Genomic DNA, 13,776 nt, shown 5'->3' on the forward strand with positions numbered 1-13,776 from the left:
AAATGGCATCCTAGTGTAAGCAAATGCGCCAAATGGGCAGGTGAATGTGGTCTTGTGCTGGTCCTCCGGTGCAATATGAACCTGCATGTACCCAGAAAATCCATCTAAAAAGCAGTAATGGGATTTACCTGCCAGCCTTTCCAATACCTGATCGATGAATGGAAGAGGGAAATGATCCTTGCGAGTTGCCTGGTTAAGTCTCCTGTAATCTACGCAAACCCGCCAACTATTTTGAACTCTAGTTGGAACCAACTCATCATCTTGGTTCTTCACCACAGTCATCCCAGTCTTCTTTGGGACCACCTGCACAGGACTAACCCACTTACTGTCAGAAATAGGATAAATAATACCTGCTGCCAGTAGCTTTGTGACCTCCTTCTTCACAACATCTAGAATAGTAGGGTTGAGTCGCCTCTGTGGCTGTCTCACAGGTCGAAACTCATCCTCCAATAAAATTCGGTGCATACAAATGGCAGGACTAATTCCAGGAAGATCAGCAAGGGTCCAACCAATGGCCTTCCTATGATCTCTCAAGACCTGCAGTAATTTGTCCTCTTGATCAGATTTGAGATCCCGAGCTATAATGACAGGAAGTCGCTGGTTGTCCTCTAGGTAAGCATATTTCAGATGTGCAGGTAAAGGCTTAAGCTCTATTGATGGAGATGGAGCTAGATCAACTGCTGGTAGTGAATCATCTACTGGTGTAACCATATCTGCTGCACCTGCAACATCAACACTACAAACAGCACACATAGAAGAATCATCACAAGAACATGATGGGTCAGTAAGGTCTGAGGAATCAGCAAACAAATCATCTAAATTTGTACAATCATCAACAAGTAAATCAATAACATCCAAACTAAAAACAGAATGGTTTTCTGTTGGGTGTCTCATTGCCTCAAAAATGTTGAACTGTACCAAATTGTCACCAAACTCCATAGAAAGGGTCCCTGCATGCACATCTATCTTTGTTCGCACCGTCCTCAAGAATGGTCTCCCAAGGATCAATGTAGCATGGCTGGGCAGGTCATCCTCCATCTCTAGAATATAAAAATCAGCAGGGAAAAGGAGGTCCTCAACTTTGACAAGAACATCTTCTACGACACCAAGTGGCTGCACAGTGCTCTTGTTTGCTAGCTGGACTACAATTCCTGTAGGAATCAAATCTCCAATCTACAAGGATCTAAAAACAGATGCAGGCATAACATTAATTGAAGCACCTAAATTCAGCATAGCATTTGTAAAAACTTCTTCTCCAATAGTGCAAGGGATGGTGAAAGTTCCTGGATCCTTGCACTTCTGTGGCAACTCAGGGAGCAAGTTTTGTGGAATGATTGCAGACACATTTTTATTCTGGAGGAGTGCAGAGCCATTTCTTCCCATGCTCACTCTCTCATTGCCATTTAGCTTCCTCTTGTTGGTACACAATTCCTTTAGGAACTTTGCATATTTTGGAACTTGTCGGATGGCGTCAAGGAGGGGAATATTTACTTCTATTCTGCTGAACATGTCCAGCAACTCATTGTCCGACTCTGGTTTTTTTCTTGCTGCTGCTGGTCTGCTAGGGAAAGGCAACGGAACATGTTTTTCAGTGGCACTACTCTCATTTTCAGAATCTGGTGCTGCAGCTACAACTGCTGGTAACTCTTTTCCACTTCGCAGGGTAATAGCATTCACATTGCCCTTTGGATTCATGACTGTTTGAGAAGGCAAATTACTGGAGTCTTGAGACTGAATCTGACTCACTTAAGTGGCTAGCTGTCCAACCTGAATCTTCAAATCCTGGACGGTTGCTTGCATGTTCTGTTGAAACTGCAGGTTGTTTGCAGCCATCTGTTGCATCATCTCTTGGAATGATGGCTCGCTCCTTTGTGCAGGAGGAGGTGTTGAAAGTGGAGGTGGCTGTTGCCTGAATGGAGGCTGATATTTGCCTGCAGCAGGTTGAAATGAAGATTGTTGACCTTGTTGCTGCTGCCCCCATTTCAGGTTTGGATGATCTCTCCAGCCCGGGTTATATGTCTGGGAGTACGGGTTATAATTCTGCTGTTGGTGTGGAGATCTATATTGCTGCTATTGGTTGGTGTAGATTCCAGAAACATTCGCATCCGTCTCTTGCAGGGTAGGGCATGAATCTGTAGGATGCTCAGTGAAAGTACATATCCCACAGACTCTTGCTAGCTGCTCACTTACTAGATTCACTTGTTGTTGGCCAATTGCCAAATGCCTCACCATGGTGGTCAGCTCATTGATTTTGTTTTCCAGCCTTTGATTTTCCACACCATGAACAGCACCAGTACCAGCACCAAGTGCTATCTCATTCTCTCCCTTAGCGGCTCCTTTGAATCCGAATTGTTGAGTGTTGGCTGCCATGTTTGTAATAAGCTGTCTCGCAGCCTGTGGTGTCTTGTCCATCAATGCTCCTCCACTTGCTGCATCTATCATGCTCCTATCCATCAAAGTTAGCCCTTCATAAAAATATTGAATTAGTAATTGCTCACTTATCTGATAGTGAGGGCAGGTAGCACACAGCTTGTTGAATCTCTCCCAGTAGTCATACAAGGTCTCTCCATTCAGCTGCCTTATACCATAAATCTCTTTTCTTATTGCAGCGGTTCTGGAGGCAGGGAAGAATTTCTCCAGAAATAACCTCTTCATTTGATTCCATGTGGTGATTGTTGAAGGTAGAAAGTAGAGCCAATCCTTTGCAACACCATCCAGGGACAAGGGGAACGCCTTCATCCTGACATGGTCTTCAGGCACTCCTTGTGGTCTCATGGTGGAACACACCACATGGAACTCTTTTAAATGCTTGTGAGGATCTTCACCTGCAAGTCCATGAAACTTTGGCAACAAATGGATAAGTCCAGATTTAAGCTCATAAGAGGTTGTTTCATCTTCAGGATATTGGACACACCATGACTGATACACAACATTAGGTGTGGCCAATTCCTTCAAAGTTAGCTCAGGATTATCAGCCATGTTCTCCCTAACAACAGGAATAACAGTAATAGTTTCAGAATCACCAAGTAAGCTACCACTACCACTGTTTTTGCTAGATCTTATCCTCCGAAGTGTTCTTTCTATTTCAGGGTCAGGTTCATGCAATATAACAGGGTTGGCCCTGGTCATTCAAGGTTAGAACCAACAAGAACAGAAAATACTCAATGAATGCACAAAGTCAGTTTACAAAGCAAGTACCATCAAAATGCAAGATATGAATGAAGGGAGACCATGATAAATCTCTTTTTGGTATGGGAAAACACCACAAAAATTTTCATATTTTTTTGAATTGAATTGCTATGGGAACTAGAAGCCTAAAGTCAAGAAAAATAGGTCAATAAATACTGGAAAAAAAACTTTTAGAAAACAAGCAATTTTTGAAATTCTGGGCAGCCTCAACCGGCGGAACGGGTTATATTGAATAGGAAATTCTTTTCTACCCCAAATGCATATGCAATAAGCTCAATTCTGAGTTTTCTAGCAAAAGTTATGCCACTTTGAAGTTTCGCAAAAATTTTCTCGGCCACCAAGATGTATCTTTTTTTTTCTATAAATGATTTTTGCAATCTACCAACTCTAAACACTAATAGACACTAAAAGAAATGCAGACACAAAAATTCAGATCAAAATTCAATCTCTAGCTATTTTTTTTGGAATTTTTCAAAATCAGATGAATAGTGCATGAATAGTGTGTGAACAGTACGTAAACAGTGCACGATGAACAGTAAAATCTGATAGCAATTATGCAGCATCTATGTTTTCTATTCCTACTAGTCCTCTGTTTTTCGCATCCAGCCACACACAATTGACCACAATGGCACCAATCACACAACTAAACACTAAAAACACGAATTAAATCTGCAAAACTAAATGTAATAAACAAAAAAAAATAGACAAACAGAATCCCTACGACGAAAACGAAAACGCCCAAGAAAATGCACATGAAAAAGCAAACAAAAATGCACACAAAACACAAACAAAAATGCACACGAAAACACAAACAAAAATGCACACGAAAACGCAAACGCAAAAGAGTGAATCACAAAAACACACAATCACAGAATGATGAAATAAAAACAAAATGACTTATGTCCCCAGCAACGGCACCATTTTGATAACCACGTCGCAATGGTATCAAACAAGCTAGATTTTCTCAAAAATTGTGCAATACAAGAAGCAAACCTAGGTCATCTCTCAAGGAGATAAAATGCATTTTATTTTTAGTTCCATCATGCAATCTCAAATTAGATTGGGGGAGGATTTGTTTTGAATTTAAACGACAAAATAACAAAAATGAAAATTAAGGATTATGAAATTCAACCAATTCAAGATCTCAATCCCTACAATGCAATTCTCGTCATTCACACAAATATAATCCCAACGAATTTCCAATCACACTAATTCAATGCGCATCAACAACCCTAAAATCTAAATCTAGATTATGAATTCCATCAAAACAAGAACCGCAATCGCAAACCCAATGCTTCAACAAAATTTAGAACAATTGATTGATTAAATTAGGTGAATCCAATTAATTCAAATCTGAAATTAACCTATTCTTTCTATTTAGGATGCAACAAAAATTCCATATCATGAAAAACATAATTAACCTAATTAGAAAAGAGGAAGGGAAGGAGGAATTCGATAAAACCTATTTTGAAACTCGAATGCAATGTAGTTTTTGAAACCTTAAACCGGTTGATGAATTAGCCTTGCTTCATAATCATGTTGCTCGACCAATTAGAGAAGGGGATGAAGTTTCCGAAAATAAAAGAGAGGGAGACGAGAGGAATCCTTACGAAAGCTTTTATTTAAAATTCTCAAAATTAAGGCAAAAAAAGAGGGAAGAATATCCCCACGCGAAATCATAAACCCTATTTAAAGATAAAATAATTGGGCTTAATTAAGGCCCAGCTTCCTAACGAGGTTCCTAAAACCCTTATTAAGTAATGTCAACAATAAAACCAAATTCTGAAAAATTCATTGCAGGACCGCAACATTGTGACGCAGTTTCGGGCCTGAAGATGTTCGAACTGGGCTTTTCTCGCAACAGAGAAGTTGTAGATCTCTCTCTTATCTTTCCAGGGACACCAATTTTGTCCAATTCCGAGTAGTGTAGCTCTAGATATGGTCTTTTCAAGAAACTGTGTCAAAACAAGAATTTATGACGGAAATTAAGAAAGATTTAAATTTAAATCCTAAATGACTTACCAACACAAATCTAAACTAACACATCAAAATAATATATTAAAAAGACTCAATTAAATCGAAAACATAGAGAGAAAGATGTATTAAAATATGACTATCAAAGGTATCCATAGAAAATTAGCTTTAAAAGAAAATAATTTTCTACAAAATTGGATCAAAAATCTCTTGCAAGATTATTAAAATATTTATTGATCAAGAGGAATTATATTGTTTTCATCATTTTAAGGAGAAACAAATAATGTTGGGAGATGAGAATAATAAATTCTTTCATCAAGTTGTCATCTTTAATAAGAAAATAAAGCAATTAAATATATTTTGAACCATAAAAATAAATGCATCAAGGATCTAATAAAAATGAAATAAATTTTTTTTATAAAAAAAATATACTATGTTCCTAACCCTCTTAGGTTCATCTAAGAAGTTCATGTTCTTTTCCTAATTTGAGGGACTTGGAATTGTACAAAGAATGAGCTTTCTAGTGATGGATAAGTTGTAAGGATTTCTCTACCTTAATTCCCAAAGTTGATTTTTCATAAAGGATTAATTAATACCTATCTCACGTTGTAACATTATAAAATTCTAACTAATAATCTAGCTAACATAATAAAAATTTCCTTGTTCCTTTTGAAAATCAATGTAGCTTTTTTCTTGAAAGGTAAAGTCTTAACAATATTATTATTCTTCAAAAAAATGGTGCATTATTTTTTTTTAAAAAAAGTGATAAAGGTTTTATGATAGTTAAATTAGAATTAGAAAAATCCTATCATAAACTTAATCTTAAAAACACTTAAAAAAAAAAATTGACCAACATTTTGTTAACTTTATTTATTACTATAGTAATTCTTCTATTACTAAGTGTTTCAATTGGAATGGAGAGTTTCTTAACATTTTTTATCTCTACCTTTAACATTTTGTATTATGACTTGAGAGATTAAACCACTAATAAAGTTAATTGCGGACATTGTTAAGAAGGTCCTAAATGTCTTATCTTCCTTTTTGGTTACTAACATTATATTAATTTTTTAGGCTTCTATTCAACAAAATGTTGCCATTCAAAAAGTGCTACAACATTGTTGTAATCCTTTTAGTCAAAGCATTAATATGGATAAATCAAAGGTTTTTTTTTTCTCTAACAATATTAATTATCAAAATATCATATAGTTGAATCAAGCTTTTAGTTTCCAACATATAGTTAATATTGAGTCTTATTCAAGGTCTCCTGTTTTCTATTCTAGAGCTAATGAATCATTTTATATGGAGTAATAAGAAAGAAATTATCTTCCTACAAAGTCAACTTCCTTTCTTTCATTGTTATGGTTACTCTTACCTAAGCTAATATTTTTTTATTAACGTAGACCTATATTATCCTTTAGGATCTATGGACATATTTATAAAATGTGTAAAAATTTCATTTGGGTCTCTGTCATCTCATAAGAAATATTACTTGATTTCTAGAATAAAATTTGCTCTCCTAAAGACAATGGAGAGCTCAATTTTAAGGATTTACATTAAGTTAATAAATCAGAAAAATTAGATTGGAAGTTTATCAATTTTTCATATAAATTGTAGACTAAGGTCTTTGTGAGTGACATATAAGTTTGGTCAAGATAATTGTCCTATTAAAACTTAGAATGTTTCTAATATATGGAAAGGTATTACTGTAACTTTGCGTTATCAAATAAAATTTTGAAAACACTATTAGATGGTTGGTATTCCTAGTCTTAAAAACACTACAGAGTATTACATTCTTGACATTATTAGTAGGTTTCATGTGGCTTTGTTTTGTTTCCAATAGAAAGATATTAAAATAAAATTAAGTGCTTTTTATCCAAACAATTTTGTGATGTTATTTATACAATTCTTCTTTCTAGATTAAATAATATATTAGATTTTTTTTATTGGATTCGTTCTTTAATTTAAAATAACTTATAAAGCTTATTCATGGTAATGAAAATCACGAGGAGAATCTAAATAAAGTTTTTAAGTTTATTTGGAGTTGTTCTAGCCTTGAACAAATTAGAACCTTCCTTTACAAGGTAATTTATGGTAGATTGTTTCATATGCAATTTGACCCTTTAAATTAAATGCATATTTTGAGATAATTGTTATTTAGCTAGTAATGTATTGTTTGAATTGATTAAACAAGGTTGTTGGAGCTCCTTTCTCAGCAAAGATATTCAATAAATGACTTTATCATAATCTTTGATATTGTAATATGAATGGATCTAACCATTAAAATATTTTATTTGGAAATGCAATGTAGATGTTGTGGAACAACAAAAATTCTTGGATCTTTAATAGAAATTGTGGAAATTAATAGTCATTCGTTATATGCTAAGCTATATGAACTACATTATTTTTAATTTTATTTTTCCTACAAGTGGTTTATAATTATTGAAGCTATCATTGTTTGGTCTTATCCTCCCAATAATATATTAAAATTAAATGTGGACAACTCTATCTGTTGTAGGAAAATGACTTGTGTTAGCCTTATTCGTGATGTTCAAAGAGAGATCTTAAAAGATTTTGTTAGCAACTAAAGTCTTTGTAATATGATTATAGTTGAGTCATGGGGTTTGCCAACCAAGTTTCGCTTAATTAGATATCTCAAATTTAAAAGAGCATTCGGTGAAATGGACTCTATTTTGGCAATCTACTTGCATCATACTGATTTGAAGAAATCTTATAGACTATATCCTCTTATTAGTAAAATTAAGAGGATAATTCATTCTTTCAAAATTATTAGGGTTTATCATATATTTATAGGAGCTAATAAATGTGAGATTTACTTGTTCGTTTGGGTCACTAAGAAACTCATGGTTACAAAGTGTTAAAAAATTATGCATCATTTTGACCAAAGAATTGATGTTAAAGACTTATAAAATAATTTATCTCTTTGATTCAGGACGTGTTTGAATAATAGGTTTTTCAAATATTTATTTAATATTTTTAAAATAATAACTTGTGTAACAAATTTAACAATAATATTTATTAAAATCAGTTAAAAATATCTTATCTTTAAAAAATCCACTACTATGCATGATACATGACCAACTTCAATCTTAAAACCTTTTTTTTTTCTTCAAATGTTACAATATGGGCAGTAAATAATGTCTGCTTTTCAAGAATACAAATTACTAACATGGTGTTTGAAATGTCTTCATTAATTTTGCAGTTAATTACCGATCCATTAATTTTTATATTTTAAAATTATACGCAATATGAATACATGTTTCTATAAATTTTACCCTAATATAATGTGTGGCCTGTGAGATATGATTCAGTTGAATCACTCGGAATAATTTAACTACAACTCAATCATCATCCAATGAATACAAAAAGAAAAATTACAAAAGGTCAATATAAAAGCATGACTTATTAATTATTTACATTTGTTAATACGCAGTTTCCAGTGGTTAAATAACTTCTCTTGATAATTAATTATTCGTCATTCACCTTCTCAAATAGCATTCCATTAGTGCACTCAGTTTGCAGAAATGGATTTCCTGTAAGATTTGATTTGTTCTCCGAACAGGAAATGACATGGTTACAACCCTTTACCCTAAGTAGGGAGATTGAGAATGAAATCACAATGGAGAAGCATCAAAATGCATGTCCTAACTCACTCAAAAGTATCATCTATAACACAATCAAAAAGACAAGTTTGCTCACATAAAACCATTTATCAAGTTCAGACAATTATACATGGTCTTCCATCTATTAAAGCATATACTAAACGGCTACTATACCACATCCTTGGCCTTATCCATGACTTCATTACCTTCTTTTTCAGCTTCTTTGATCTGTCTCTCTATGTCTGCCTTTTGCTCAAGAAGTGCTTCTATTTTTTCATTAATCTTTTCAAGTTTTTGCTTCAACTTGTTGAGATCCTTGGACTTGTCCTTCCCAGTTAGTTTTCTCTTCTTTCCACTTTTGTCCTTGTCTTCTTTGTTCTTCTTCTCTTTGATTTCCTTTGCATCATCTTTTTGCTCATCTTCCACCTCTTTGTCCTCATTTTTTGGTCCATCCACTTCCCTTGAAGCAACCTCACTTTTGCCATGTTCCTTATCCACCATCTCTTCAGATTTCTTCTCTTTCCTTCTTGTTACTTTCATCCCATCTTTGTCATAATCCTTCCCCTTATCCTCCTCCTCCCTTTTCTTCTTATCCTTCTTTTTCTTCTTCTCGTCTCCATCTTCTCCTTCAACAGTTTTTATGTCATCCTTCTCTAGCTTGATTTTCTCATCCTTGTCATTCTTTTCCTGTTTTTTCTCCTCCTCTTTTTCTTTCTTATCCTTATTCTTCTTCTTATTCTCTTCATGATCATCACCATCATCCACTTTTCCCTTTTCCTTCAATGGTTCTTCATCCTTGTTGTAATTTTCCTTTTTCTTTTCTTGCTTCTTCTCTTCACCATCCTCTCCTCCATCTTCTTTTCCCTTGCCCTTCTTTGTTTTAACTTTTTCATCCTTGTCCTTTTCCTTTTTCTTCTTTTTATCCATCTTTTCCTCCTTGTCATCACCATCCTCTCCTTCATTGTCTTCTTCCTTTTTGTTCTCTGTGTCTACTTCTTCATCTTTTCCCTTCTTTTCCTTTTTCTTCTCTTTTTCTTTCTTGTTCGTCTCCTCTTCACTGTCCTTCCCATCTTTTTTTTTCTCTTTCATCTTGTTTGAGCTACCTTTATCATCTTTTTCTTTCTTTTCCTTTTTCTTCTTGTCCTTTTCCTCCTTCTCCTTCTGTTTTTTCTCTTCACGATCCCTACTGTTAGCTTCTAAATTGTTTTCTTTATGTTCATCCTTATCTTTAATCTCTTTCTCTAGTGATTTGTTCTTCACCTTCACTTCTACCTCAGTCTTGTCTTCCTTCTTATCACCTGGTCTTTTATCCTCAGCCTTGATTTTAAGAGAGATTGTAGATTTTTCTTCCATATCTAGATTCGACAGATTGTGATGATGCAAGAACCTTGCCAGAATTTCACAGGTCCCTAAAGTATATACATGTAAAAGTATTAATTGCAATAACATGCTTGACATAATTACTAGCAAGACATTAGATTAAAACTCACACACTGATTGAGTCAATCAAGAATAACAAATACACCTTACCCAAAAACAATGACTAACAACAGTAAATAGGTATTCCAGGTTGTGCAAATAAGAATCAATCAAGTCATATTCTTGTACAATAAACACTCCACATGGCAAACAGGACCCAGTGTTAATGATAAGGACAACTTGTTGATACATATGAAATCAAAAAACACTAACAGAATACACACACTATTCACTTTTCTTAGCATGGGAGACCTATTATATTAGAAAGCACGAAATCCTAGTAAAATCAGTAATCAATTGGTTTAAGTCAATGTGTGTTTCTCCTCAATTTGGACATTTAAACAATATTATGAGCAAGATAATCCACCAAAATGAGGAGCTAATTGGTTTTATAAAATATTTTTTATTTTTTCTGCTTTCACTTTTAATTATATAATTGCTACCCTATTTTCATTTTATTTCTTTGTTTTTTAAAGATTTGTCCAGAAAACGTGAAATAGTAATTTTAATTTTTAGTGTATCTTGTACAAATCAAAGATTTGAATAAGCCGGTAATCCAAATGCATCATAAGTGGCATAAAATCAATATTAAGAATCGATGTTAAGTTAGCTTCAGTCAACTAAAACAGAGTTTAAAACTGCTAGAATGAATCGCATGAAGAATCCTAATCCATTACCAATTACAGATACAGCAACAAGTAATGAACCAACCCAAAACATCATTAACCGAATCAAACATAACAAAGTGAACATAGATTTTAGCAGTGACGTCACTCACATAAACAATAGACAAAGCAAGGAGCATAGCATGCTAAGCTCAAAGACACAAGTCACAACCTCAAACAAGTGATTAACAAAACAATACCTGTGGCGTGCGATGAGAAGTTTGATTCGAAGAAATGAAGCGGTGGAAGAGAATAGAATAGAAAGGGGGATGAGGGAGCGGGGCTTGTTGGCTTGGTTCATCGTACACACGTGTGAAAGGAAAGCTGGGACACGTTGACATGGTACTTTTCTCCTATATTTCCCTTTGTCGTGTTTCGGCCGAGGAAAAGATGGGACCCAACAACTTACACCGTTGTTAGACTCTTACGCGGTAAGCCGGTGCGGTTTGCATCGGCACGTCCCATGCTTCGCGTGGGAATCACGGGTGCAGTATTTCATTTTTAAAATTATATTTATTATATTTTTATAATTTTAATATAATAAAAATATTTTTAATAAAATACTATTTTTAGATGTTGAAATTTAATTTTTTAGGATCTAGGATAACAAAAATATTTAATTAAATTATATGCATTAAAAAAGTCAAAGTTGATTGTTTTATCCAATTTTTTAAAAATATTATATTATAAAAATTTTATCATCTCTCAATATTATTTAATATAAATTCAATATCAATATTTATCTTTCTTCTAAGTTTTAATTTAAACTCTCATTAACTTCGTTTGTTAAAATAAATAAATAATAAATAAATAAATAAATATTTCATAAAATTATAAAATATCTTATGATATTTTATATTATAAAGTATCTTAGAAATTAAAAAAAAACTAGAAAAAGTATTTGTTTAAAAATAATTATAAATAAAAATATGTATGAATATAGCAAAAATTTTTAAATAAACTTTTAATTTAGTTTGAGATTTATTACCTTATACAAATTACTTTTTTATATTTATAATTTTAAATATTAATTCTTTACATTAAAAAGTATCAATTATTTTTTTTTTTTAAAGTATCAAATATTTTAGTCGTTATAATTAAAAAAACATTGAATATAATAATAAAATATAATTTGTCACGTTAAATTATATATTGAAGTTCTTTTTTTCATAAAATGATATTGTGTTTTTAAAAAAAATAGTTCATTTTTATTGACTTTTAACATTATTATGTCCTAATATTATTATTTTTTTACTTTATTTTCTTATTTGAAAAGATTATGTTATTCTTTTGCCCTTTGCTTCTTCAATTTATCTAATTTTCTCTCACTCATTTGTATTTTTTCCTTTTTAATGTTCAATTTGTTGTTCAACTCATTCTAAAGCTTCAAATCAACAAACAAAGACATCAAAACCTCTTTCATCAACATACGAAGAAATAATTAAATTTGCAAATACATTGAGATATTTGGCATTAAAATCTTCATTGGCATTTTCAATTTAGAGATTCCTCAATTCATTGATCAATCCCCTTATCAAGATACGAAGAAGTAAGTTTGACGTTGTTATTCAATTCAGCAACCATTGCAAAAGGGATTAAAAGTGAGTTCATTGTTGTGCTTGCAAACCTTAATGAATTTAGATTTGGACAAGCGCGAAATATAAAGGGTAGAGTTGAAAGTTGAGGTAGTTGTATTAAGTTAGAATTATTGATTCAACCACCCATATCTAAGGATGAGCAAAAAATTTGAATTTGAAAGCCAAATCCATAATCAAGCTTAATTGGATTTAAAAATCCAAATTTTTAAAGAAATTAGATGTCTAATCTACAATAGAAAAAAAAGAATCTAGATATGATTTAGATCTAATTTATCAAATCTAGATTTGATTTAATAAAATCAAGTTTCTTCTTTCCTCTTCTTTGAACCCTAAATCTGATTCCCAGCATGGCATCTTCCTCGCAACATCATACTTGAGCTTTTATAGTTCAGATGAAATGATTTTTGATATCACATTAATTAAATAGGTCAAAGAGCTTTTAATTGAAGGGAATGCGGTGAAGGCTAGCTTTGTGCATGAGTTTCAGGATCACTTATTATATAGGAGAATATGCAACAGCAAGAGTTGCATCTACTGGAACAATCATGGTACTTGTCTTTAATGTTTATATTCCCTTTTAATTAGGAAACTAGTAGTGCTTCACTTGATTAATCACCATATATTTAGGATAAATTCTTTTGCAAAAAATAGTTTATGCTCACTACTAGTAATGGGATATTGCTTCTTTATCAATGATTCAATTCAATACAAACAATTTTGAAACTTTTCAATTGGAAGATTTGCTAAAAATTTGCCATTTTCTGCCTCGCAGATCATACCTATATTACTTCATGCAGAATATTTCACTCATGCTTATCTATACTCTAATTAACTTAAAAAGATTATATGCTTGTGAATTTACTTGTTGTTTATCAATGTATGTCCATTGAACTATGAGATTATAGGCTCTATGTTGCTTATTTATGAGTAACATTTTGGTGTTTTTTTCATAAGAATAAAATCGGTTTCGGCTAAAATCGGATTTAAAATTAGAACCAATTTTAAATTCAATTTTAAACCAAATCTAAATTTCAAAATCATTTTAACCGGTTTTAAAAAAGGTAAAAGATTGTGAACCAATTTTAAATTCAATTTTAAACCAAATCTAAATTTCAAAATCATTTTAACCGGTTTTAAAAAAGGTAAAAGATTGTTAAAAGTTAATCCATATAATTGGATTCAAAATGAATCTATATTAGTTTTTTAATAAATTCATGCTCACCCCTACTCATACTGCACATTCTAATAATT

At 32.6% G+C, this 13,776-nt stretch overlaps 1 protein-coding gene across 1 annotated transcript; it reads right to left on the bottom strand.

The window, feature by feature from the left end:
• Positions 1 to 8,920: 8,920 nt before the first annotated feature.
• LOC113867857 (myb-like protein X) lies at positions 8,921 to 11,277 on the bottom strand. Its single transcript, XM_027503355.1, has 2 exons — positions 11,128 to 11,277; positions 8,921 to 10,192 (listed from the first exon to the last, which is right to left on the bottom strand). The coding sequence occupies exon 2, from the start codon at positions 10,134 to 10,136 to the stop codon at positions 8,952 to 8,954; it is 1,185 nt and encodes a 394-aa protein (XP_027359156.1). The 5' UTR covers positions 10,137 to 10,192; positions 11,128 to 11,277; the 3' UTR covers positions 8,921 to 8,951.
• Between the last annotated feature and the right edge of the window lie 2,499 nt (positions 11,278 to 13,776).

This window comes from Abrus precatorius, unplaced genomic scaffold (genome assembly GCF_003935025.1).
Source record: "Abrus precatorius isolate BTA unplaced genomic scaffold, Abrus_2018 Scaffold5, whole genome shotgun sequence".
In the NCBI taxonomy this organism is placed as follows: Eukaryota; Viridiplantae; Streptophyta; class Magnoliopsida; order Fabales; family Fabaceae; genus Abrus; species Abrus precatorius.

Coding starts and splice junctions, on each gene's coding strand:
- LOC113867857 (XM_027503355.1), bottom strand. CDS start 10,136: ATGGAAGAAAAATCTACAATCTCTCTTAAAATCAAGGCTGAGGATAAA.